At 36.6% G+C, this 24,277-nt stretch overlaps 4 protein-coding genes across 4 annotated transcripts; 2 read left to right on the top strand and 2 right to left on the bottom strand.

Moving 5' to 3' along the window:
• Positions 1-1,754: 1,754 nt before the first annotated feature.
• LOC144856381 (methyltransferase-like protein 27) lies at positions 1,755-3,528 on the top strand. The gene is made up of 4 exons (XM_078714381.1): positions 1,755-1,882; positions 2,162-2,297; positions 3,020-3,112; positions 3,341-3,528. The coding sequence occupies exons 1-4, from the start codon at positions 1,760-1,762 to the stop codon at positions 3,526-3,528; spliced, it is 540 nt and encodes a 179-aa protein (XP_078570507.1). The 5' UTR covers positions 1,755-1,759.
• An 819-nt stretch (positions 3,529-4,347) lies between these two features.
• LOC144856387 (macrophage receptor MARCO-like) lies at positions 4,348-5,522 on the bottom strand. The gene is made up of 2 exons (XM_078714386.1): positions 5,242-5,522; positions 4,348-4,576 (listed from the first exon to the last, which is right to left on the bottom strand). Exons 1-2 carry the CDS (start codon positions 5,507-5,509, stop codon positions 4,569-4,571), a joined length of 276 nt encoding a protein of 91 aa, XP_078570512.1. The 5' UTR covers positions 5,510-5,522; the 3' UTR covers positions 4,348-4,568.
• A 22-nt stretch (positions 5,523-5,544) lies between these two features.
• LOC144856077 (scavenger receptor cysteine-rich domain-containing protein DMBT1-like) lies at positions 5,545-10,294 on the bottom strand. Its single transcript, XM_078714050.1, has 9 exons — positions 10,192-10,294; positions 9,083-9,136; positions 8,521-8,934; positions 7,974-8,420; positions 7,422-7,868; positions 6,877-7,323; positions 6,325-6,771; positions 5,796-6,226; positions 5,545-5,679 (listed from the first exon to the last, which is right to left on the bottom strand). The coding sequence occupies exons 1-9, from the start codon at positions 10,292-10,294 to the stop codon at positions 5,545-5,547; spliced, it is 2,925 nt and encodes a 974-aa protein (XP_078570176.1).
• A 4,100-nt stretch (positions 10,295-14,394) lies between these two features.
• Positions 14,395-22,722, top strand: LOC144856076 (calcium-activated chloride channel regulator 1-like). The gene is made up of 10 exons (XM_078714049.1): positions 14,395-14,583; positions 15,053-15,347; positions 15,582-15,859; positions 16,555-16,800; positions 17,033-17,257; positions 17,756-18,010; positions 18,768-18,998; positions 19,258-19,690; positions 19,881-20,108; positions 21,381-22,722. The coding sequence occupies exons 1-10, from the start codon at positions 14,395-14,397 to the stop codon at positions 22,061-22,063; spliced, it is 3,063 nt and encodes a 1,020-aa protein (XP_078570175.1). The 3' UTR covers positions 22,064-22,722.
• The last annotated feature ends 1,555 nt before the right edge of the window (positions 22,723-24,277 follow it).

Raw genomic sequence — 24,277 nt, 5'->3', positions numbered from 1 at the left:
ACTGAAAATCCAAAATGAACTTGTGTTATAATACAAACAATATTATTCAATCAAAGAAACGCTCTACTACACATGCTACACATGAGAAATAGATGTCGGTCGATAAACTTCTGACGACGACTAAAACAACGACAATCAGCTAAATGTTAGTGATTTTATTTCATCTCTGGCTTGTTACATTTGTCATGACACATTACCGGACTTCCCCCTCCTCTCGCAATGAACTACAGTACAGATCTTCCCTATCTAGGCTCGTGTATGTAACATACTATGCTATTCACAAATTACCCACGCATAGCAGTGTTACTAGAGCCACCACAGATTACCTCTAATGGATCAATCATTCACACATGAATTCAAAAATTCATCGACAAACGAAATATAGCCTATATTCATTCCTTTTAAATATTAGGCATATTGCCAAGGCTAATAATCGATTTGTCCATAATTATTGCGTTTTGCCGGGGGTTTTCATAATCTAAGGCCAATTTTTTGGCCAAATCATAATTGTGCGTATAGTTTTGTATTTCCGATGCATGTAGTACCCTATTTATCTTCATTTCCGTACGTTCGTAAATATTAGGCCGAATTTCCGTAGTAATTTATAGACGTTCCGAAATTTGAACCGTGTTATACCGGTAGCAGAGCAAAGTTTGCTTCTTTCATGTCCTATCATTATTTTCTTTGTTTTATTTGAAGTGTGGTTTAAAACAACACTTTTGTAAAGTTTATAGTGGATAAATAAAAATGAATTTTTGGAAATTGTGGTTTTAACATCTGACTTTATTTAGCATTTTTAAATGAATTAAAATTCTAAATTATACAATTTAACCTTTTGCTCAATATATTTATAGCAACAGCTTCATATTTTTTGTATAACTTTTTAAAATTATTATTTGATAATTAATTTACATTAATTGAGTACAGTTATTAGAATGTATTACCGTACCAAAAGTACCTTCATCGGGGACTTCCATGTGACGTTCGCATTGAACGATAAAAAATTTATCATGAATTTTATGTGCGAGAGTACCATTTGCGGCCATCTAGGGGTGTCATTTAACAATTTGCTTGCTCAAATACTCAGTGTCTACAGCCCTGGAGTCTTTGGGCAGCCCTCTTAAAATAGTCTTGCGACTGCCCCTGATAGCTCTATCTATATTTATTTACAGCAATTTGTTGAGGAAACTAAATATATCAATGTAAATAGGTGGTATTGATACAGTTGAGTAGGCCTACGTATCGGCTGGTGGTCTAGAAAAAAATAATCGAATGCTATAGGCCTAATGTAAACTACAGTACATGATACCATAGATATTATAGTGTAATATATTAAATTCACTATAATCCTCTATGATGATGATGATACATTATACTTCATAGAACAGGGTTCGCTGTAAAGGGGGGTTCGCCCGAACCATAAAAACCCCCCCTGGCTACGGGCCTGGTTTATATAATAATAATTAGAATATTCTGAGCAAGAATTCAAGTTTCGTTTTCTCTTGTCTTTATTTTCTTCTTTTTGTGACTTTTATGTATTTTCCTCCTTTGCGTTATCGTCGTAACAAGCGATGTTTTTTTTCCTTTTCTCTTTACACAAAATTGATTGGTTTTGGTATTGCTTTACTGTTAAATTCCTTGAATTAAATTGTAGGCCTATTTATTTCTTTTTAATTTCTATTACTTCAGTTATTATGCTAGAATGTTTTAATGGAGTGAAATCATGAAATAAATGTTTTAAAACCGACTTTTCTTAAAGATGATTGGTTCGTTTCAAGATGAAGGCCATAAAATGACGTTAATCACAATGAATGAACTGATCCCAAACAAGGCTTCTCGTTTACTAGACTTTACAGCTTGTACCGGTCTTCTTGGAGTACAGGTGGGTATAGAAAGAACAAGGCCATATACATAGCTGCAGTCGCGTGCTCAAGTTAGTGTTTACCAACCAAACGACCGACCGACCAACCCACCGACATAGTGAGCTGTTAAAAAAACTGTTTGCTATAAAGTTTAAATATAAAATGTGTAGGCCGCTCTTTTCTATTTCAATAGTGCACTGCTGATCCTTTCTGTGGGCCAATCTCACCACATTCCCCATCTCTCAGACTTTCAAGCTCTCAATTTTCTCTTTCATAGCCTAAGTTTTGTATATTCGCAGATGCACAAGGCTGGCTATACCAATATCGACGCTTTTGACGGTAGCCAAAAGTGTATAGAAGAGTGCAAAACCCGAAAGGTTTATACAAATTTCATGGTAGAATTTGTTGGTGAAGGTCCGCTGAATATCTCCAATGGTAGGCTACTTGTTGAATTACTTTCAATTATTAACTATCTTTTGATTCCTCATGTTTGGCAGATTACAAACCACTTTGTCGTGAAAGTGTTTCAATTATCAATATTGATGATTATCATGGGTCAATTATGAACTGATAAAGGTCAATATTTCAAACTGACAAAGCAACTATGACCCATTTCTTACTATGTTCTGCTCAGCTCTATAACTGACCAAAACATCAAAGAATTAAAAAAAAAACATAACATGGTGGGATGGGAAATGGTTGTTATTTCATTATGCCTGCGTTAGTTTGAAGATAATTAAAGGCTTATAAACAGGCTTAAACGTTTTATATACAAATCGAAATGAAACACACACAGTTAAGAGTTGGTTCTAAACAAGTTTATTTAATTGCAACTCATATTATAAATGTTCAATACACTCACCTACACATGACATAAATACATTTTAATATTGGTGGTGGGACCGTAATAGCCACATATTAGCAAAGTTAAACATCTTTTTGAGACAAGCAGATTGTGTATTAGTTTACACACAGTCACTTCTGTGGACAGAGGGGGGAAGATTACTACAATTTGTAACTGGTATGGCCGGACGCTTACGGGAGAAGCATGTAGTTGAAAAACGTAATCCACGGAGCGCCAAGAGCAATGATCGTTGGAATGACGCTATACAAATGAAAATTATTAATTATGTTTTTATCTGGTGGTTCTAACGTAGATACATATGATGCTGTTGTTTGTAATGGGGGATTTGTTCGTCATCATTTACCACTTTCGGTTCTAAGGGAATGGATTCGAATCGTCAAACCAGGTAGGCCAACTGTAAAGTTTGTATCACTGGGTTATAGGTTTAGCAAAAAGATTAATTACTACACATAATTATAGACGGTCTTTAAAAAAATAGTAATAATTTCTGTACTGTTGGTGTCTGAACCAGAGATGTTATTACAATTTAACGAGGATTTCACCTGCTTGATGACGTCATATGTTAGGAACGGCCGATCGACTTTGCGAATAAATATCATAATTTGAATTTTAGGTGGTTATATAATCAACACCTTTAGAAAGATGTGGCTCACTGATGAAACGATGTACAACGAGGGAAAGTTTGAGAAGGAAGTAGAAAGTTTGGAGAAAGAGGGGAAATGGAAGTTTATTAGTAAACAACTTACTGATCCAGAACTTTATGATAAATGCTTTATAAAATATGTGCACGAGGTGGTGTAACATTGATTTAAAATATTGAATAGAGTTATAGGCCTATGTATAATTAATCCAGATTGTTCAATTAGTATATAAACTTGATTTATTCACGAGGCTGATATACAGTAGGCCTACAACTCGTTCAATCAACATTGATTGTTTTTACACAAGTTCGTGGTATTTACACAATAATCCAACACCATTATAAAGACGAAAAAAGAAAGAAAAAAAATTGAAATTGAAAAGAAAATTTACAGCAGAATCCTTTCCATCTGACACCTCTATTGAGGGAACACCATAATAGTAATAAATAAAGCGTAGTGCCCTCAAGTTGAGTATTTTGGCATGATTTGCGTATTTTAGCAAAGCATTGACGTATTTTTACAACATTCTTGCCTATTTTGGAAACCCGTCTCCAATAAATGGAATAACGTGTAAATTTACTGTTTTGATTGGTCAATTTTGAATTGCTGTAATTCTACTAAACGGTAGAAGTCTAGTCTATTACAGGTGATGGGATTCGAGATTGCTAAAACAAAACAAAATCCGATCGTCTTTAAGATTTGTGTTCCGATTGCGTCTTATTTAAACAAATCGAATTCGTTTCTCCATAATATTTTTACCAAATTTAAAGATTGTCACCAGCTGCTGTAAGAGTAAGTACGAGTTTCTACGGGATTAGCATTTAATTTCGGCCCATTTTGAAGATACATAAACTCGAGATTTTAATAAGGTTTTAGAGATTAGTGATTCATCTTTATTGGACAATAAAGTAAAGTAAATGAAATAAAATGCCCCTATGTATGTAGAGTTTACGTCAGCCTATTTACATTTACCCTGTTTCTACTGCTAAAAAATAATCGAGAACTTGGAAAAGGTCGAAACATAACGTTCGTCTTAATTGTACAATGATAATAGTGTTATATGCTTCTACGAATAATAATTATACGTAATTATTACGTTCTCGAAGTTTATGTACTTTTTTTCTGCTTACAACCGCTTACATCAGACTACAGTAAATAATACGTATTTCAGGTTGCAAGGAGTTTCCAACGGCCATAATGCTATACGGCTGAAAGACAAAATGCAAGTAAATTAATTATTTAAATTATAAAAAAAATACATTAAAATATTATTGAAAACAATTATCATTTTTTAAAAAAGAAATCTATAATAAATAAAAAATTCCATTAGTCCATCCATATTAGTCTGCTTTTAGTTTTAAATAGTTCTACTTTACTCCAAATGCTGCGATGTGTGTTGGTTGACTGGGCCATAATATTTGTTGGCACCTGTATGGAGAATGGGCTGTTTTGAGCCTAAAGCAGATCCAGCAGAGGTACGTACCGTCTGTGAAATCCCTGGACCTCAGCCTGGTCATCGATCAGGTAAGCCCGAACAACTAATAAATAGCCTAAATATCGTGGTCTGCATGCGTATAATACCACTTATTTATCACTAAAACGTCGAGTAGTTCCTCGGGGAGGTAGTCTATTTACGCCGGAAGTAGAATATTGTTTCAGAGGTAGGCCTATGCCTCTGTCCTCTACTAGTACTATCAGGCGTAGGCTACGGACAGCTAATGGGCTAAGCATTTGAATAGTTAATGGTATGTAGTACGTAAGTGTGATTGTTTATTATATACTTTATATAATACTTGTGTAGTATTTCAAAGTGAGAACGGTTTATTTTGTGCTTGTGACCGTAATCGACAAAAGAAATTAATAGAGTACGTACCTTGTTCACACCGAACCCCAACATCAGCATTGTGGTTACAGCGATTTGTAATCCCAGACTGTCGGTCACATTCGTGGATAAATCCTTCAAAATTCTCATCACATTTTATACGCATCACTTTTAAACCAGTATCACCAGGCCCAAATATACCACTGCCATTGCTAATTGCCTGTCCACCAGAGTGACCAAGTTGACTACATACCAGACCGGCTAAACGGTCGTCAAAGTTCTTGTTACACACCGTTGACCAGGATCCATTCAAATACATCTCTAAGCGTCCCTCAGCAGCATTCTGGCCATCGGTCAATCTGACTTCTCCTTCCGAACTTCCAACGTCAGTAGTATCTTCACCATCAACATCATCTGCTTCTGATATAATTTCTGGACTTTCATCTTCTGTAGTAGCTTCATCTTCAGTTGCCTCGGTAGTAGTAACATCTAGTGACAAAATAGAATACAGTCAGTCGGAATGGGTGGCCTATTTTTGATAAATATCTTCTTGACTAAATGTTACTGTATGTCTAAATAAAATACTTACCATAGTCACACCGAACCCCAACATCAGCATTATGGTTACAGCGTTTTGTAATCCCGGACTGTCGGTCGCATTCATGGATGAATCCTTCAAAATTCTCATCACATTTTATATTACGCATCACTTTTAAACTAGTATCAGCAGGTCCAAATATACCAGTGCCATTATTAATTGCCTGTCCACCAGAGTGACCAAGTTGACTACATACCAGACCGGCTAAACGGTCGTCAAAGTTCTTGTTACACACCGTTGACCAGGATCCATTCAAATACACCTCCAAGCGTCCCTCAGCAGCATTCTGGCCATCAGCCAATCTTACATCTCCTTCAGAACTTCCAACGTCAGTAATATCTTCACCATCAACATCATCTGCTTCTGAAGTAATGCCTGGACTGTCATCTTCTGTAGTAGCTTCTTTTTCATCTTCGATTGCCTCGGTGGTAGTAACATCTAGTGACAAATCGAATACAGTCAGTCGGAATAGATGGCTTTATTTGATAACTATCTTCTTGACTAAATTTTACTGTATGTCTAAATATAATACTCACCATAGTCACACCGAACCCCAACATCAGCATTATGGTTACAGCGTTTTGTGATCCCTGACTGTCGGTCACATTCGTGGATAAATCCTTCAAAATTCTCATCACATTTTATATTACGCATCACTTTTAAACTAGTATCAGCAGGTCCAAATATACCACTACCATTGCTAATTGCCTGTCCACCAAAGTGACCAAGTTGACTACATACCAGACCGGCTAAACGGTCGTCAAAGTTCTTGTTACAAACCGTTGCCCAGGAGCCATTCACAAACATCCTCAAGCGTCCCTCAGCAGCATTCTGGCCATCAGCCAATCTGACATCTCCTTCTGAACTTCCAACGTCAGTAGTATCTTCATCATCAACATCATCTGCTTCTGAAGTAATGTCTGGACTGTCATCTTCTGTAGTAGATTCTTCTTCATCTTCGGTTGCCTCGGTAGTAGTAACATCTAGTAACAAAATAGAATACAGTTAGTCGGAAGAGGTGGCTTAATTTTGGTCAATATCTTCTTGACTAATTTTACTGTAGGCCTATGCCTAAATAAAATACTCACCATAGTCACACCGAACCCCAACATCAGCATTATGGTTACAGCGTTTTGTAATCCCTGACTGTCGGTCACATTCGTGGATAAATCCTTCAAAATTCTCTTCACATTTTATATTACGCATCACTTTTAAACTAGTATCAGCAGGTCCAAATATACCACTACCATTGCTAATTGCCTGTCCACCAGAGTGACCAAGTTGACTACATACCAGACCGGCTAAACGGTCGTCAAAGTTCTTGTTACACACCGTTGACCAGGATCCATTCAAATACACCTCCAAGCGTCCCTCAGCAGCATTCTGGCCATCAGCCAATCTTACATCTCCTTCAGAACTTCCAACGTCAGTAATATCTTCACCATCAACATCATCTGCTTCTGAAGTAATGCCTGGACTGTCATCATCTGTAGTAGCTTCTTTTTCATCTTCGGTTGCCTCGGTGGTAGTAACATCTAGTGACAAATCGAATACAGTCAGTCGGAATAGATGGCTTTATTTGATAACTATCTTCTTGACTAAATTTTACTGTATGCCTAAATATATTACTCACCATAGTCACACCGAACCCCAACATCAGCATTATGGTTACAGCGTTTTGTGATCCCTGACTGTCGGTCACATTCGTGGATAAATCCTTCAAAATTCTCATCACATTTTATATTACGCATCACTTTTAAACTAGTATCAGCAGGTCCAAATATACCACTACCATTGCTAATTGCCTGTCCACCAGAGTGACCAAGTTGACTACATACCAGACCGGCTAAACGGTCGTCAAAGTTCTTGTTACAAACCGTTGCCCAGGAGCCATTCACATACATCTCCAAGCGTCCCTCAGCAGCATTCTGGCCATCAGCCAATCTGACATCTCCTTCTGAACTTCCAACGTCAGTAGTATCTTCATCATCAACATCATCTGCTTCTGAAGTAATGTCTGGACTGTCATCTTCTGTAGTAGATTCTTCTTCATCTTTGGTTGCCTCGGTAGTAGTAACATCTAGTAACAAAATAGAATACAGTTAGTCGGAAGAGGTGGCTTAATTTTGGTCAATATCTTCTTGACTAATTTTACTGTAGGCCTATGCCTAAATAAAATACTCACCATAGTCACACCGAACCCCAACATCAGCATTATGGTTACAGCGTTTTGTAATCCCTGACTGTCGGTCACATTCGTGGATAAATCCTTCAAAATTCTCTTCACATTTTATATTACGCATCACTTTTAAACTAGTATCAGCAGGTCCAAATATACCACTACCATTGCTAATTGCCTGTCCACCAGAGTGACCAAGTTGACTACATACCAGACCGGCTAAACGGTCGTCAAAGTTCTTGTTACAAACCGTTGCCCATGAACCATTCACAAACATCTCCAAGCGTCCCTCAGCAGCATTCTGGCCATCAGCCAATCTGACATCTCCTTCTGAACTTCCAACGTCAGTAGTATCTTCATCATCAACATCATCTGCTTCTGAAGTAATGTCTGGACTGTCATCTTCTGTAGTAGCTTCTTTTTCATCTTCGGTGGCCTCGGTAGTAGTAACATCTAGTGACGAAATAGAATACAGTCAGTCGGAAGAGGTGACTTAATTTTGCTCAATATCTTCTTGACTAATTGTACTGTTATCTCTATTTAAAATACTCACCATAGTCACACCGAACCCCAACATCAGCATTATGGTTACAGCGTTTTGTGATCCCTGACTGTCTGTCACATTCATGGATGAATCCTTCAAAATTCTCATTACATTTTATATTACGCATCACTTTTAAACTAGTATCAGCAGGTCCAAATATACCAGTGCCATTAGTAATTGCCTGACCACCAGAGTGACCAAGTTGACTACATACCAGACCGGCTAAACGGTCGTCAAAGTTCTTGTTACAAACCGTTGCCCAGGAGCCATTCACATACATCTCCAAGCGTCCCTCAGCAGCATTCTGACCATCAGCCAATCTTACATCTCCCTCTGAAAGAATATCTGAACTCCCAACGTCAGTAGTATATTTACCTTCAATACCATCTTCTTCGTCTTCTGTTCCCTCGGCAGTAGTAACATCTAGTCACAAAATAGAATAAGTCAATCAGAATAGATTGCTAAGTTTACGAATAATTATTCACACTGGGTTTTTTTTAAAGAAAAAGCTGAATAAAGACGTGCATAAGACCTACTAATAAGAGATTACTTCTAAATATTTTGTTTGTACCTTCATTCTCGTAATGATAATAATAGTAATAATCTTCGTGGAATAAGCATCTACCTAAAAAGGAAAATAAATTATTATTGAATTTAATACTGCTTTGGTAGACTCTATAGCTCACCATATCGGTCGGTTGGTCGGTCAGTCGGTAAAAAATTACCCGAATTTACGCACGCGACTGCAGCCATGCATATGGCCTTGTTTACATTGGTATAATTAAGTAGGTTGGTATACTGTAGTCATATTTTAATGAATCGAAGGCAAATTGATTAATTTTGAAACGCTTGTAGGGGACAAAATTATTCTTCTGTATTAGGCTTAACTACATCGTCAGTTAATGCAATTATTTGAGCAAGATATTTTTTTGTAATACACACTGCTTACATTTGCAAACATTTTTACTTGATCCCTTAACAAAACGTTTCTTAATGGTGAGTGCTAGAAGTTTCTGAATTTGTATTTTTTTTCTTGTCTGTATAACTATTATTTAACATTATTTATATATTTAAATTAATACTTACTGTGTGGCACTGTCTCTTGACAGACGAATGCGCATCCATCTAGGCAGCACTTTGTATTACCTATGCAGTCTTCATCATATTTACACATGTGCTCACATTCGTTAGTGATAAGTGCATTTAGTATCTCTGGCGTAGGCTCTATCATCACAGGACAATACCCTGTCTTCGGTTGTGAAGGTAGGCTTATAATTTCTATTATTGAGGAGCGGAAGTACGAAAGAATATAATATTTCTATCATAATTTTGGACTATTTTTCTTAATAATTTGTTTCAGAATGTTATTCTCTATCATATGGTCCCTTCCTTAACATGCAATGACTGAATTTATTAACCAATATGAAACACATTTTAGAATACAGGAATAGCACCAAACGAAAAGGAAAAACACATTTAGGCCTACTTGTTAAGAGCAGAGAGATAATATTTTCACTCTTCCTCGTTATGAGAGTGCAAAAGTTTGAAATATACCATGTATGTAATGTAAAATAGAAAAATTGATAATTTTTTTTCGAAAAAGAAAGATAAACCTGCGAAGAGAAAAATAATTTTGAAATGTAATTTATTCTTTCGTTGGTTTGTTGATTGTGAACTTACCTTCAGTGTCCCATTGAGCCTCGGTTACCAGTGGTAAGGATGCGCTGGTTGGAAGACCAATTAATAATGCTAATAAAATAACCATCTCTGCACTTGGTCCCATCGTGAAGGATAATGGATCAGATGCGTATAAAAACTTCAAAATGTATATTTACCCGATAGCTTTCATGAAATTAAATCTACCAATGTGACGTCATTTTGCGAATTCAATACGTAATTCAAAACTTGCAACACAATAACTTGAAACGAATACAATTTATTAACTTATTATGTTGAATTTAACAAAGGGTGGGCATGACAAATATGTTGTTCACGCATGATGAGTTTTAGTACATGTCGTCATCAACAAACTTTAATATAAATATAATGCATGTCCACATTCAGTACATGAGCATAGTAAAACATAAAATCCTACCGACAGTGGTTACTTACTTACTTATTAGTACCAGTCAATTTAAGTATGTATTTATTTATATATTATATCTTTTAATCTTAGTACGGTACTTATATAAGATTACATATCTATTCCGTTTCATCACAGCTGTTGCCAGCTATACGTGTACAATTGTTAACTCGTATAATTGGACACCGTTCACACGGCATTTGTATTTATAGTTACATTTTCACAATCTGGTAATTTCCTACATTCACAAAAGGAAATGACCAGATCATGATACGAAATGATGATTGTTGTTACTATAATAAATATTGCCGTATGAACGGTATGAATATAGAGTTAATGGTACAATCATATTGCTGTTGAGAAATCCCATCCCGTACTCAGTTGAACAAACATTTTTCTCTATTTTGTGGCGTAAGGCTTGGTTCACACTAGGACGCAAAGCAAATTGACCAATTACAGGCGACAGTTCGAATAATCCGTCGCTTTTGATTGGTCAATTCGCGTGCGTTGAACTTTACGTCCCTGTGTTGCGTCCTAGTGGGAACAAACTTTTAACACCACTTGTATTCACATTAATATCATCATAGTCATGTCATCACCATAATATATTATCTTCATATTATTTTCATTATTATCACATGTTTTTTATCATTTCAATTTGATTAACTTCATCAGTGGTATACCATTTTAGATTTCGTAATTGAACAAACTTTTAATGCGCATGCGTGAGATATTGCCTCAAATATGTCTAATTCGCATGCAAATGTTTAAACTCTAAAAACATGATACTTATATTATGGCATAATGAAGATAACGTGACCACATGTCCGTCACACGGTGACCGAACTATCACTGAACGGTCAAAAGACCGGATCACCTACCATCTGTGCCACGTATAAATTTATCAGATTTTAGTATCCATTTCGAAATTGTATATACATGTATATGACTATTTATACGTACACCCCGATGGTTACCAGTGTGTATTGCGCGGAATTTTAACTAAATAATATTACGTTTAAATTATTTGTTCCAGAGCATAATATTTGTTTGATCTTGCATTGTTATTGTATCATTTGAATAAATAATAAATGTTGCAATATTTACGTAAAGGCCAACTCAGACAGCGTCGTACGACAAAGCCCGACAAGTCGTCTCGTCGGGAGAAAATGTTTAAAGTTCTCGCGACGACCTAAAAAACTAATCTAGACGATACTCGTCTCGTCTGGATTCAACTCACCGGGTAGTCAAGACATTTCGTCGTGCCTCGTCGTACGACGCTGTCTGAGCTCGAATTTAATAATATTATGACATATTATGACAGATCATTGCAAGCAATGGAACGAAAAGAAGACACACAAGAAATGACTGGATGAAGTAAAGTAAATTGAGAGAAGAGGATGCCGAGCTTAGAAAGGAAAATCATTTCAATGTGGCGGTCATTACATTATGGCGGACATTACATCCTACTCTATTGCACGGTTCATAACAGAATAAAATGCTCGAAAGGCTGTCAATATGATGTATTGAAATTGAACAGATTTAATTCCGTTCTTTATTTCCTGTTTGGTTTCTATTCAAGGTCCGGATTTTTTTAAATTCTAGAACAGGAAGTAGTTGCTCATGATAAATGAAATGTATAATATCTACACACAAATGGAATGTATTTCCCAATTGAGATAATTTATTGTTAACTCATGCGATAACAAACATAGTGCGCTAAAAGTGTCTATCTTCGTTTACCTAACTAAAGATTATCAGACTATTATGTATTTACCTATGAATCATTTATTTTAAAAAAAGAATCAATCAATCAATTGCATTGTTATTGTATCATTTGAATAAATAATAAATGTTGCAATATTTACGTAAAGGCCAACTCAGACAGCGTCGTACGACAAAGCCCGACAAGTCGTCTCGTCGGGAGAAAATGTTTAAAGTTCTCGCGACGACCTAAAAAACTAATCTAGACGATACTCGTCTCGTCTGGATTCAACTCACCGGGTAGTCAAGACATTTCGTCGTGCCTCGTCGTACGACGCTGTCTGAGCTCGAATTTAATAATATTATGACATATTATGACAGATCATTGCAAGCAATGGAACGAAAAGAAGACACACAAGAAATGACTGGATGAAGTAAAGTAAATTGAGAGAAGAGGATGCCGAGTTTAGAAAGGAAAATCATTTCAATGTGGCGGTCATTACATTATGGCGGACATTACATCCTACTCTATTGCACGGTTCATAACAGAATAAAATGCTCGAAAGGCTGTCAATATGATGTATTGAAATTGAACAGATTTAATTCCGTTCTTTATTTCCTGTTTGGTTTCTATTCAAGGTCCGGATTTTTTTTAATTCTAGAACAGGAAGTAGTTGCTCATGATAAATGAAATGTATAATATCTACACACAAATGGAATGTATATTTTCCAATTGAGATAATTTATTGTTAACTCATGCGATAACAAACATAGTGCGCTAAAAGTGTCTATCTTCGTTTACCTAACTAAAGATTATCAGACTATTATGTATTTACCTATGAATCATTTATTTAAAAAAAAGAATCAATCAATCAATTGCATTGTTATTGTATCATTTGAATAAATAATAAATGTTGCAATATTTACGTAAAGGCCAACTCAGACAGCGTCGTACGACAAAGCCCGACAAGTCGTCTCGTCGGGAGAAAATGTTTAAAGTTCTCGCGACGACCTAAAAAACTAATCTAGACGATACTCGTCTCGTCTGGATTCAACTCACCGGGTAGTCAAGACATTTCGTCGTGCCTCGTCGTACGACGCTGTCTGAGCTCGAATTTAATAATATTATGACATATTATGACAGATCATTGCAAGCAATGGAACGAAAAGAAGACACACAAGAAATGACTGGATGAAGTAAAGTAAATTGAGAGAAGAGGATGCCGAGCTTAGAAAGGAAAATCATTTCAATGTGGCGGTCATTACATTATGGCGGACATTACATCCTACTCTATTGCACGGTTCATAACAGAATAAAATGCTCGAAAGGCTGTCAATATGATGTATTGAAATTGAACAGATTTAATTCCGTTCTTTATTTCCTGTTTGGTTTCTATTCAAGGTCCGGATTTTTTTAAATTCTAGAACAGGAAGTAGTTGCTCATGATAAATGAAATGTATAATATCTACACACAAATGGAATGTATTTCCCAATTGAGATACTTTATTGTTAACTCATGCGATAACAAACATAGTGCGCTAAAAGTGTCTATCTTCGTTTACCTAACTAAAGATTATCAGACTATTATGTATTTACCTATGAATCATTTATTTAAAAAAAAGAATCAATCAATCAATGTAACTTTATTCATCGCTCAAGAAGCAATTAAATGAACATCAAATATTTTAAAATATATGATTTTATTTTTTTTAAACCCAAACAGTTGCTTATCAAAGTAGTTCATTGTGTTTTTGAAATAGTGATATAAAACAGATATTTCTTTACTTCTTAGATAAAAAGACAGAAAGACAACAGGCGTTAAACGTTATCTTATTGCTATGTTTAAATGTCATGTTATCAATCTAAAGACAAAAATAACGTCCACTCAATACAAACGTCACATTCATTATCTGATCGTTAGTCATTAAATTGTTTACTTGTCAATACATAGTAATAATCTTGCTTTATAGCAACTATACTGATAACATTATTGCTTAACATCTTGAACGTTGTACTTGGACGATAAGAATTTTCATTAAGAGTTACTAATTATGATGACACTGAAATAAGGGACTAGTCTACTTGGTCAGGCATCATGGATATCGACAAACTACAACCGTTCCGAAGAATTACATTTATATTGTATATATTCTTCTTATGTTTCAATGTTTCTTCTTCGTCAAATCGGAATAAAGTAGTGCTGACTGACAACAAATACCAGAATCTTATTATTGCTATCAACCAAAAGGTTCCAGTTGATACAACTATTATTGATCGAATAAAGGTTTGTAGGCTTGGTTATCTAAAAACGGGGAGCTGTTGGTTTTTCCCCCAGCGAACGATTACATGTCGCTATCAAAAAAATGATCATATTCGACAATACTGCTACAACCCGGAATTAAGTTTTAAATGGTTCATCAGGTCGTGAAAAATATAAATTCTCAATCTTTTAAGAGTTTGGTCTTACGCTAATTCTTAATAAAAAAAAAAAGGTTAGACTAGCAAGTTGATGGAAAGTCTTGGAAGAGTCAGCATAAAGTGTCCCGGCCCCGAAAAAAATTCTCATCTTTAGTGATTTAATTAAAGAGGCTCTGAACCATTCAATGCTTGTAATAGTTTCCTCCTATTTTGTTTGTATGGAGGTTGTTTTTTAAATGGATTTGTGTTTGTATTATTATTATTGGCATGTTTTCAATGTGAGTTCTAGTTATTAAACTTTCAATAATTAAAGTACTGTTGTTTTTATGTTATAGGATTTATTCACCGACGGATCGCGAAGACTGTTTGAGGCGACCAACAGACGGGCCTACTGGAAAACCATTACGATTTTGGTTCCTAAAACATGGCCGGCTAATGCAAATTACATATTGCCTAAAACGGAGAGTTTTAGTATAGCTAATATTGTGATTGACCTCCCAAATGAACGATATGAAGACAACCCGTACACACAGCAGCCTGGCTCTTGTGGAAATAAGGGAGAATATATTCATTTAACACCAAATTTCATACTTAATAAGATAAACAGCGAGAATGTGTGGGGTCCTGTGGGTAAGTTCTTTTCTTACTTTTTTCTTTTGATAAATTGTATCTGAACAAGGGCAGGATATGTTGTCTAGAGGTAGAATATTTGAAAAAAAGGGTAGCGAACACTTTTTCCATACACATTTTCCCTGGAAGTTAAATCAACAGTTACGACACAGAAAGATACAATTACATAACATATGTAAAAATCGGAGAAATGGAGATTTTTATATAGGCAAAAGGATTTTTTTGTTTATTTAGACAAATTGTTGGTGCATGAATGGGGTCATCTCCAGTGGGGCCTCTTTGATGAGTATCCTACCGAGGATACTCCCAATTTCTACAAACATTCAAACAACAAAATCGAAGCGACCAGATGTTCGCTTGCGGTCAAAGGTCAATATAAAAGGAACGGTACGGATGAGGAATGTTATTTGGACCCTGATACTGGTGTCTATGAGAGTGGATGTGTGTTCTATCCAGATACTAAAAATCAAACTGCTACGGCTTCATATATGTATGGCCAATTCATAGACTCGGTAAGTCTTTACTTTGTTATTTTTCCATAATCTCACTTTTTAAAAAACAGAGGAGTGTTCATAGTGTTTTCCAACATTGAAACATTCATCAGTAAATATTTGTATTCGCCGTTTTAGTTCTGTGGCTCTCGTTTGTCCCACAATCATATTAGTTATCAAATATCTGCAAACATAATTTTAGCTTGGTTCCGGCTTGGATGACGTATACCTACGCGCAATGCAACTAATTCGATCAATCCCTGAAAAGATCAAGACCTAACACATGCTATCTAGGGTACTTAGACAATGATCCCCAGTTAGCGGTGATAGTATATCTCCGTACTCCGGTTTGGGTGCTAGCTTGGGGTTTTGTCTTTTTGTTCTCTCTTTCTCTTTTATTGTCGAGCGCATATAGACATCGTTTATTTGCGCTATATAAATCTATCCATTATTAATGTTAATCACGACGCGTGATTGTTCCACTCGCGTTGCGAAGCTTGCGTAGATTAACAATGTACTATAAAGTAGAAACAAATATATTTCATATATCACAGCAATCACACTACAACTGCAATAAACATAGCATTATTGTCGGGATGAATGATGATTGTATTGGGCCCTCTTGATGGATATTTCGAAATAAACTTTGTCGCTACTTTGACTGGTAAGATAGTCATTTTCGTTATGTTCATTTTTTTATGAATTTCAACTTTCAGGTCACGTCGTTCTGTCACAGTGACCCGTCAGATCCACTGGGTTACCATGACGTTGAGCTGCCTCATAAACATAATACAGTGTGTGGTTCCAGAAGTGCGTGGGATATCATTCTAAAAACACAAGATTTCAAAGGCGGTGTCAACCAACCTGTGGCTGGATATGTCGATACAACACCAACGTTCACACTTATGCAACCGACAGACCGACGTGTAGTGTTAGTGTTGGATGTTTCAGGGAGTATGTCTGTAAATACAACGACTTATTTATCTTTAACTAAACACGTGCGAGGCCATAACGATTCTATATTGATCGATTCTAATAAGTAATGCAAACGAAAACTAACGAGTTATGATAAAGAGAAAGCCAAATTCTAAGCATTGTTCAAGTACAAATATAGAATAAATAGGAGTTCCAGATATTTTTTATAGCTTAATACACATTCTATTTTATAACTATATTTTCAAACCTATATTACAGGGTGACAGACTTCTGCAACAACGACAATCAGCAACACATTATCTGCTGTATACCATTGATAGTGGCAGTTATGTTGGCATCGTTCAATTTTCAAATGATGCTCAAGTTTTATCCGAATTGGTAGAAATAACCGATGATAATTCTCGTGAGGCACTGGTGGCAGTATTGCCAACACTTGTTGATGGTTTGACCTCCATAGGGTCTGGTGTGCTAAAAGGAATTGAGGTAACAGTTTTGTAGATGTTTTAAACCAACATTCATGTTCAGAGACCCGACGGCACTTTTAAGACCATTGAGAGAATGAGCAGCTATTCGCCTAATAGCAATGTGCGATTGTTTTTAATTCATATCCAAACTAATGGCAGGGTGTGTCAAGTCAGAGACCTAATTTTAAACCACAATCATAGTATAGTACACTGGAACTGAATATGTATACGTGCACAAACGGCTTTTTTTCCATTTTTCTGTGTGCAAAATTTTATGAGAAATGTGCATTATATAGTATTTAGTTGGAGTTTGTTAGTTAAAGTATATTCTGAATATAAATTAATCTTCACATGGGCCTTTTCTAGTTTATAAATTGATACAACCAGTTTTAAATATTTGTTACGATTTTAATGAACCATTACCGTACGAGTTATTTGCGAAATATTTGATTCACAAGTTTTATACTTGAAAGTGAAACAGATTATGGTGAATCTTTTTTTAAATTCTTCAATATAGGTGCTGTCGCGTGGTATACAAACTGCAAAAGGTGGTTCTCTACTCTTACTGACGGATGGGGGAAACAACGTCTCACCTGATATCAATGATGTTCTTGATGACGTAGACAACGCAGGCGTCGTCGTAGACACTATTGCCTTCTCTAGCAGTGCCGATCCTAATCTTGAAAATCTTAGTGATGTATCCGGCGGAATTTCATTTTACTTTATCGATACAGAAGAGATATCTGGTCTTAATAGTGCTTTTGAAGCAACTGTAACAAGCCGACCGGATCAAAGCTCCCAGCCTCTCCCAATAACGGTTATTATATGTTTGTTTATTTGTGTTATCTAATTGTGTAAGCCCAAGGCAATCTAACAAAAGGATGTTAAGCTCGCTTTGCCAAGACAGGAACTTGTAACCGTCCATTGATCTTATGATTGGCTGCGACAAATTCACACTAGTTGCGGTTACAGTCAAGTACATTGTTTCTGCTTAGGTGCGTGGAACTGATCGTGTCGCAACCAAACATTAAACCTTTCATCTAATTTAGCTTCTGTTGTTAGATTGCCTTGGTAAGCCTAGGGCTGTCTCAATAATGCAATTCAAGCGAATAAAATAACCAGTCATTGTTTAAAAACTGAGCGGCAGAGTAATGTGCAATTTAAGCTTGGTTCCCACTAGAAGCACAACGCAATCGAGTTTAACAATGACAAGCGACAGTTTAAGTATTCCACCGATTGTGATTGGTCAAATCACCTACGTTGCTTTTACGCACTTACGTTGCGTCTCTAGTGGGAACCAAGCATTACTGTACTAACATGTCCTGAACATGGCCTTGGTGTTTTGTTTGTAATTTACTTGTATTTATCTCACTCATCTCTGTATTTAATATATTTTTAACGATTTTAATGCCTACTTCTCCACCAGGAGCTCGAGGAGCTTATATGCTATTATTGGCTTCAGCAGATACCAACTTTTAAAACTGTGTTTCTTGGAGCAATGATCTCTAATCAGTCTAACCACATTTTAGCTTTACAGCGATGCCGTAGCTACAGTTGGTGGATCTTTTTCAAGCGTTGGCGACTCTGTGATTGTCGATTCAGATCTAGGGAAAGACACCGTTTTCTCCTTCTCGTGGATCAACTCCAACAGCATTCAAGTAGACCTTACATCACCGGACGGGAATTTAGTTGATCAAAGTTTACAAAAGGTTGACCTGTCGCTAAAGGCGATCAATATTAAGATTCCGAATATTGCCCAGGTAAGAGGTGAATATTACATCTCTAAGTAAGTATGTGTTTGCTAGGCCTATTACATTTTTATAGTAGGCCAATAAGATATTTTAATATCTTAGAGGTCTTGAAATACAATGGACAATATAAGTTGATTACCTGTAGCGAATTTTTCAGTTATTAAAAGTCTTATTTTCTCAAATGTGCTCTAATTGATCCCAAATCGTAGGGCCTGCCAACAAGCCTAATACTCTATCAACAGTATAATAAAAATGTGTTTTAATATAGGATGGAATATGGGATTTCAGCATCAAAAGCACTAGTACCGATACTGTCACAGTGAATGTACAATCAAGTCCTCAGACTGCTGACAATTGCCCTATAACAGTCGTCCCACTCATAGGTGACCCTTCGATTGATTACACTACAGAGCCGTACACAATAATCTGCGTAGCTGTTATCAAGTGCTATTTACCCGTAGTAGGTGCTGATGTATTTGCTATAATTGAAAGTTCAAATGCATGTCAGACGGTAGAATTATTACTATTTGATAATGGAGCAGGAGCAGATGTCACCAAAGATGATGGAATATATTGTGGTTATTTTCTGGACGCATGTGGAGACGGTCGCTATAGTGTTGCTGTAAAAGTCAAGAGTCCGGAGAAAAATACAGCTTTTGTTAACATGGCTAAAGCAACTGGATCTCTACCAATCAATCCAGGTCAGCATACTCTAAATCTATATGATGACCTGTCTTCCATTAAGTCTATTAATAATCAAATGTAGGCCTATGATCACCGAATAGTCACAGTGTAGGCCTATTTTCTGGATAAATCAGGCATACTAAAATAAGTTTAACTTAAACTTACATTTAAAACAACCCTTACAATTAGCTGTCAATTATTATTTAGATTCAACGACGAATAAAGAATTACCAGTTTTTGTCCCGACTGGAATGTTTTCACGCAGTGCTTCAGGGGGAGTTATACAGGTAACAGGTTATGTTAACAGATCACGGACAACTGATGTCGTATCTCCATCAAAGATCATCGATCTCAGAGTTCTTGCAACTTCGTATTCAGAACAGAAAGTTGTATTACAATGGACGGCAGTAGGAGACGATTTAGATACAGGAAATGGTATGTGTATGTTGTATAAACAATTAATTATTAACTTCCTACAACCAACCCCCTACCTAACTTTCCCACTTCCCCGACCCTTATCTCCACCATCGCTCCATTCTCTCTTTTTCTCTTTCTTGTGCTAGACTTACGAGCCACAGAAATGCACGCTACACAAAGTGTTGTATACAGTCTGCGCGAATAATGGAGCGATCGTTTAAACATGCCTAAGTATGGTTCTAGGACACCTACCCCCTAGACAGTTACCCCCCGGATGTTTACCACCCGGACAACTACCCCCTTAGGACAACTACCCCCCGGACAACTACTCCCCGGACAACTACCCCCTTAGGACAACTACCCCCTTAGGATAACAACCCCCCGGACAACTACCCCCGGACAACTACCCCCTTAGGACAACTACCCCCTTAGGATAACTACCCCCGGGTAACTACCCCCGGGTAACTACCCCCGGTCAACTACCCCCCGGACAACTACCCCCCGGACAACTACCCCCTCCCTTAGGACTATATTTATGTTCAATCTTTTACTTTTGTTTACAATAATGAATAGTAATTCGTCAAAGTAACGAATTAAAATATAGTTATTAATTCCTATTATACACTGTTGCAGAGTCAGGTTGTTGAATGGTCTGGGTGGTAGTTGTCCGTCCGGGGGGTAGTTGTTCTAAAGGGATAGTTGTCTGGGTGGTAGTTGTCCAGTGGTTAGTTGTCCTACGGAGGTAGTTGTCGAGGTAGTTGTCCGCGGGGTAATTACCCGGGGGGGGGGGGGGGAGGGGGGGGGGGGTAATTGTCAGGGGGATAATTGTTCCTAGGGGGTAATTGTCCGGGGGGTAGTTGTCCAGGGGGTAGTTGTCCTAAGGGGGTTGTTGTCCTAAGGGGGTAGTTGTTCAGGTGGTGGTTGTCCGGGGGGTAGTTTTCCGGGGGGTAAATGTCCAGGGGGTGAATATCCGGATACGCTAAGTATTGGTAGAACTACAATGTAACCAGAGCCACCAAAGCCTGCGTGTCTGAAATTTGACGCAAATGTGACCGAGGAAGAATAACTTACCGATTTGTTTATAGCCAAAACCGGATGTAGGCTGACCCCTATCGGATGTTACCGGCCCTCTATCGACAAATTGTATATGAATGCAGTTTTAGTTTAAACAATATTTATCTGCATTATCACACGTGAGAGTCAGATATGATATTATTTCTTCATTTTGGTACCGTTGATATGTTTTAGTTTCAATTTATAATGTTAACTTATGTGTTCCTTATTTTCTAGCAACTAAATACGAACTTAAAATGGCAGACAGTTTCTCAGAACTGCTTACAAATTTCGCAAATGCGCGTGAAATAAATAACATTGACGTCATTGAAGGGGATATAACAATAGTTAGACCAGCTGGTGTTGTTGAAAGAATAGGATTGAGAGTGCCAACACGAGGGGCCAATCAAACATATTTTTTTGCAATTCGAGCCCAGGATGAAGCAAGCAATTACGGTGATGTTTCTAACATTGTGTCGGCGAATATGCAATATATACCGCCGATTCCTTATATGTTAAATTCAACAACTGTGTCTCTAACATCTGCTGATACAACAACAACTAAACATCCTACAAGTGTGCCTGTCACTATCCCTGCCAATAACTCCACTACCACAACTGATTTAAGTCAAAATACCACGACAACTGTGAATGGCACTGCTAATCATACAGACAGTACACAATACCCTACTATTCCAACATCTCCTACAAAAAGCACTGAACCCATCGAAGCAACTGCTCAGCCACCCGAAAATGAAGATAGAACAGCGCTGTGGGCGTCTCTCGGTGCTGTTGTTGGGATTGCTTTAATTTCTTTAGCTGTCTTTGGAATTATCAAGTTTGTAGGGAAGAAGAACAAAGTTGATATTGACCCAGAAAACGGACAGGAAATGACGTCAAGTCAAAGTTTTGAAGAATAATATTTTTTTTAGACATATTATGTTGGTCATGATAGGTTATTTTAAAGTAATATTTAGGTCATATTTATAAATAAAAAATATATGACTTCCGACAGTTTCATAGTATGTACCGGTAGATAAAAGTCCGAACATGCTTAATTGTTAACATAATGTGTGTGATATCTCCTAAATATTGTGAATGACGTGTTTACATATTCAAAGATCCTATATACTTTCAGATCTTCATGTACGGAGGTATCATACTTATGTACAGGTATAATAAATAATAATAGTAATTATTATCATTATTTATAGTTCAACTATTTGTTATTCTTGATTAATTTCGAAATAGTGATATATTGCGGTTACATTTTTTCAATTCAATTTATTTTCCACATTCGGCACCCACAAACATGTACATGGATGATGCATATTTTAAGTTATGTGTGGAGCACATATCTTAAAGCTAACCTTGGCAAATAATATAATTGACAATAAAAATAAAAGAATAAATAAATAAGGCAGTATACAAATAAATAACAACGTTACATGTGTGATGATAGATCACTTATCATCTTTAATCCTTTAAGAAGTGAGCCCTCTGTATAATGTGAGCCCTCCTCTGGTGAGGTGCACAACAAACAGTGTACAAATATGGCGTCTGAATAAATGGATCCTGAGACTATATATGATGTTGTAATCGTCTGTTATTATTGTAATCATTCACCCACCGAACCCATCAAAACATAACAATATGAACATTTTCTGACTGTGTGACTACTTTATCGTTTTGATTTAGCTTTTGCTTATTTAACTTGGTATCTACATTTTGGGATTCAGCCACTGAAACCAACACTATTGTCAATTTTCAGTATTTTGTCTTTGGATTTATATATATTGTATTATATAAATAAGCAGGGTGGTATTTACTCGAGATCAGAGACAGTTTAAACGCACGTTTAAAGCTGTTCAGTGAAGTTTTACCTAAACTTATATTGGAAATAAATTGCCACAATTTGGGCCAGCATAAAAAAATGGAAAGTAATCTAAGATGGGAATTGCAGGTTGATATTGAATAACAATATTTAGCAGATAATCTTGTCGCGATTGTTCACTGTTGATGTAGACTAGTGTATGGTGCACACTTGTGGTACGCCATGTTGATGTTAATAAAAGTACGAATTAATGCATAGGTTGCGGTTACTGAAGCGTGGTTCCTACTAGCGACGCAACGTACGCAATCAACTCAGACAGCACCGGAAATTTCGTCGGACCCCGTCGTACGACGCTGTCTGAGCTCGACTTTAATAATATTATGACATATTATGACAGATCATTGCAAGCAATGGAACGAAAAGAAGACACACAAGAAATGACTGGATGAAGTAAAGTAAATTGAGAGAAGAGGATGCCGAGCTTAGAAAGGAAAATCATTTCAATGTGGCGGTCATTACATTATGGCGGACATTACATCCTACTCTATTGCACGGTTCATAACAGAATAAAATGCTCGAAAGGCTTTCAATATGATGTATTGAAATTGAAAAGATTTAATTCCGTTCTTTATTTCCTGTTTGGTTTCTATTCAAGGTCCGGATTTTTTTTAATTCTAGAACAGGAAGTAGTTGCTCATGATAAATGAAATGTATAATATCTACACACAAATGGAATGTATTTCCCAATTGAGATAATTTATTGTTAACTCATGCGATAACAAACATAGTGCGCTAAAAGTGTCTATCTTCGTTTACCTAACTAAAGATTATCAGACTATTATGCATTTACCTATGAATCATTTATTTAAAAAAAAGAATCAATCAATCAATTGCATTGTTATTGTATCATTTGAATAAATAATAAATGTTGCAATATTTACGTAAAGGCCAACTCAGACAGCGTCGTACGACAAAGCCCGACAAGTCGTCTCGTCGGGAGAAAATGTTTAAAGTTCTCGCGACGACCTAAAAAACTAATCTAGACGATACTCGTCTCGTCTGGATTCAACTCACCGGGTAGTCAAGACATTTCGTCGTGCCTCGTCGTACGACGCTGTCTGAGCTCGAATTTAATAATATTATGACATATTATGACAGATCATTGCAAGCAATGGAACGAAAAGAAGACACACAAGAAATGACTGGATGAAGTAAAGTAAATTGAGAGAAGAGGATGCCGAGCTTAGAAAGGAAAATCATTTCAATGTGGCGGTCATTACATTATGGCGGACATTACATC

The sequence above is a fragment of the Antedon bifida genome, chromosome 11 (genome assembly GCF_963402885.1).
Source record: "Antedon bifida chromosome 11, ecAntBifi1.1, whole genome shotgun sequence".
Classification (NCBI taxonomy): Eukaryota; Metazoa; Echinodermata; class Crinoidea; order Comatulida; family Antedonidae; genus Antedon; species Antedon bifida.
The sequence above is the reverse complement of the archived record's forward strand: the minus strand, read 5'-3'. Positions and strand labels throughout refer to the sequence as shown.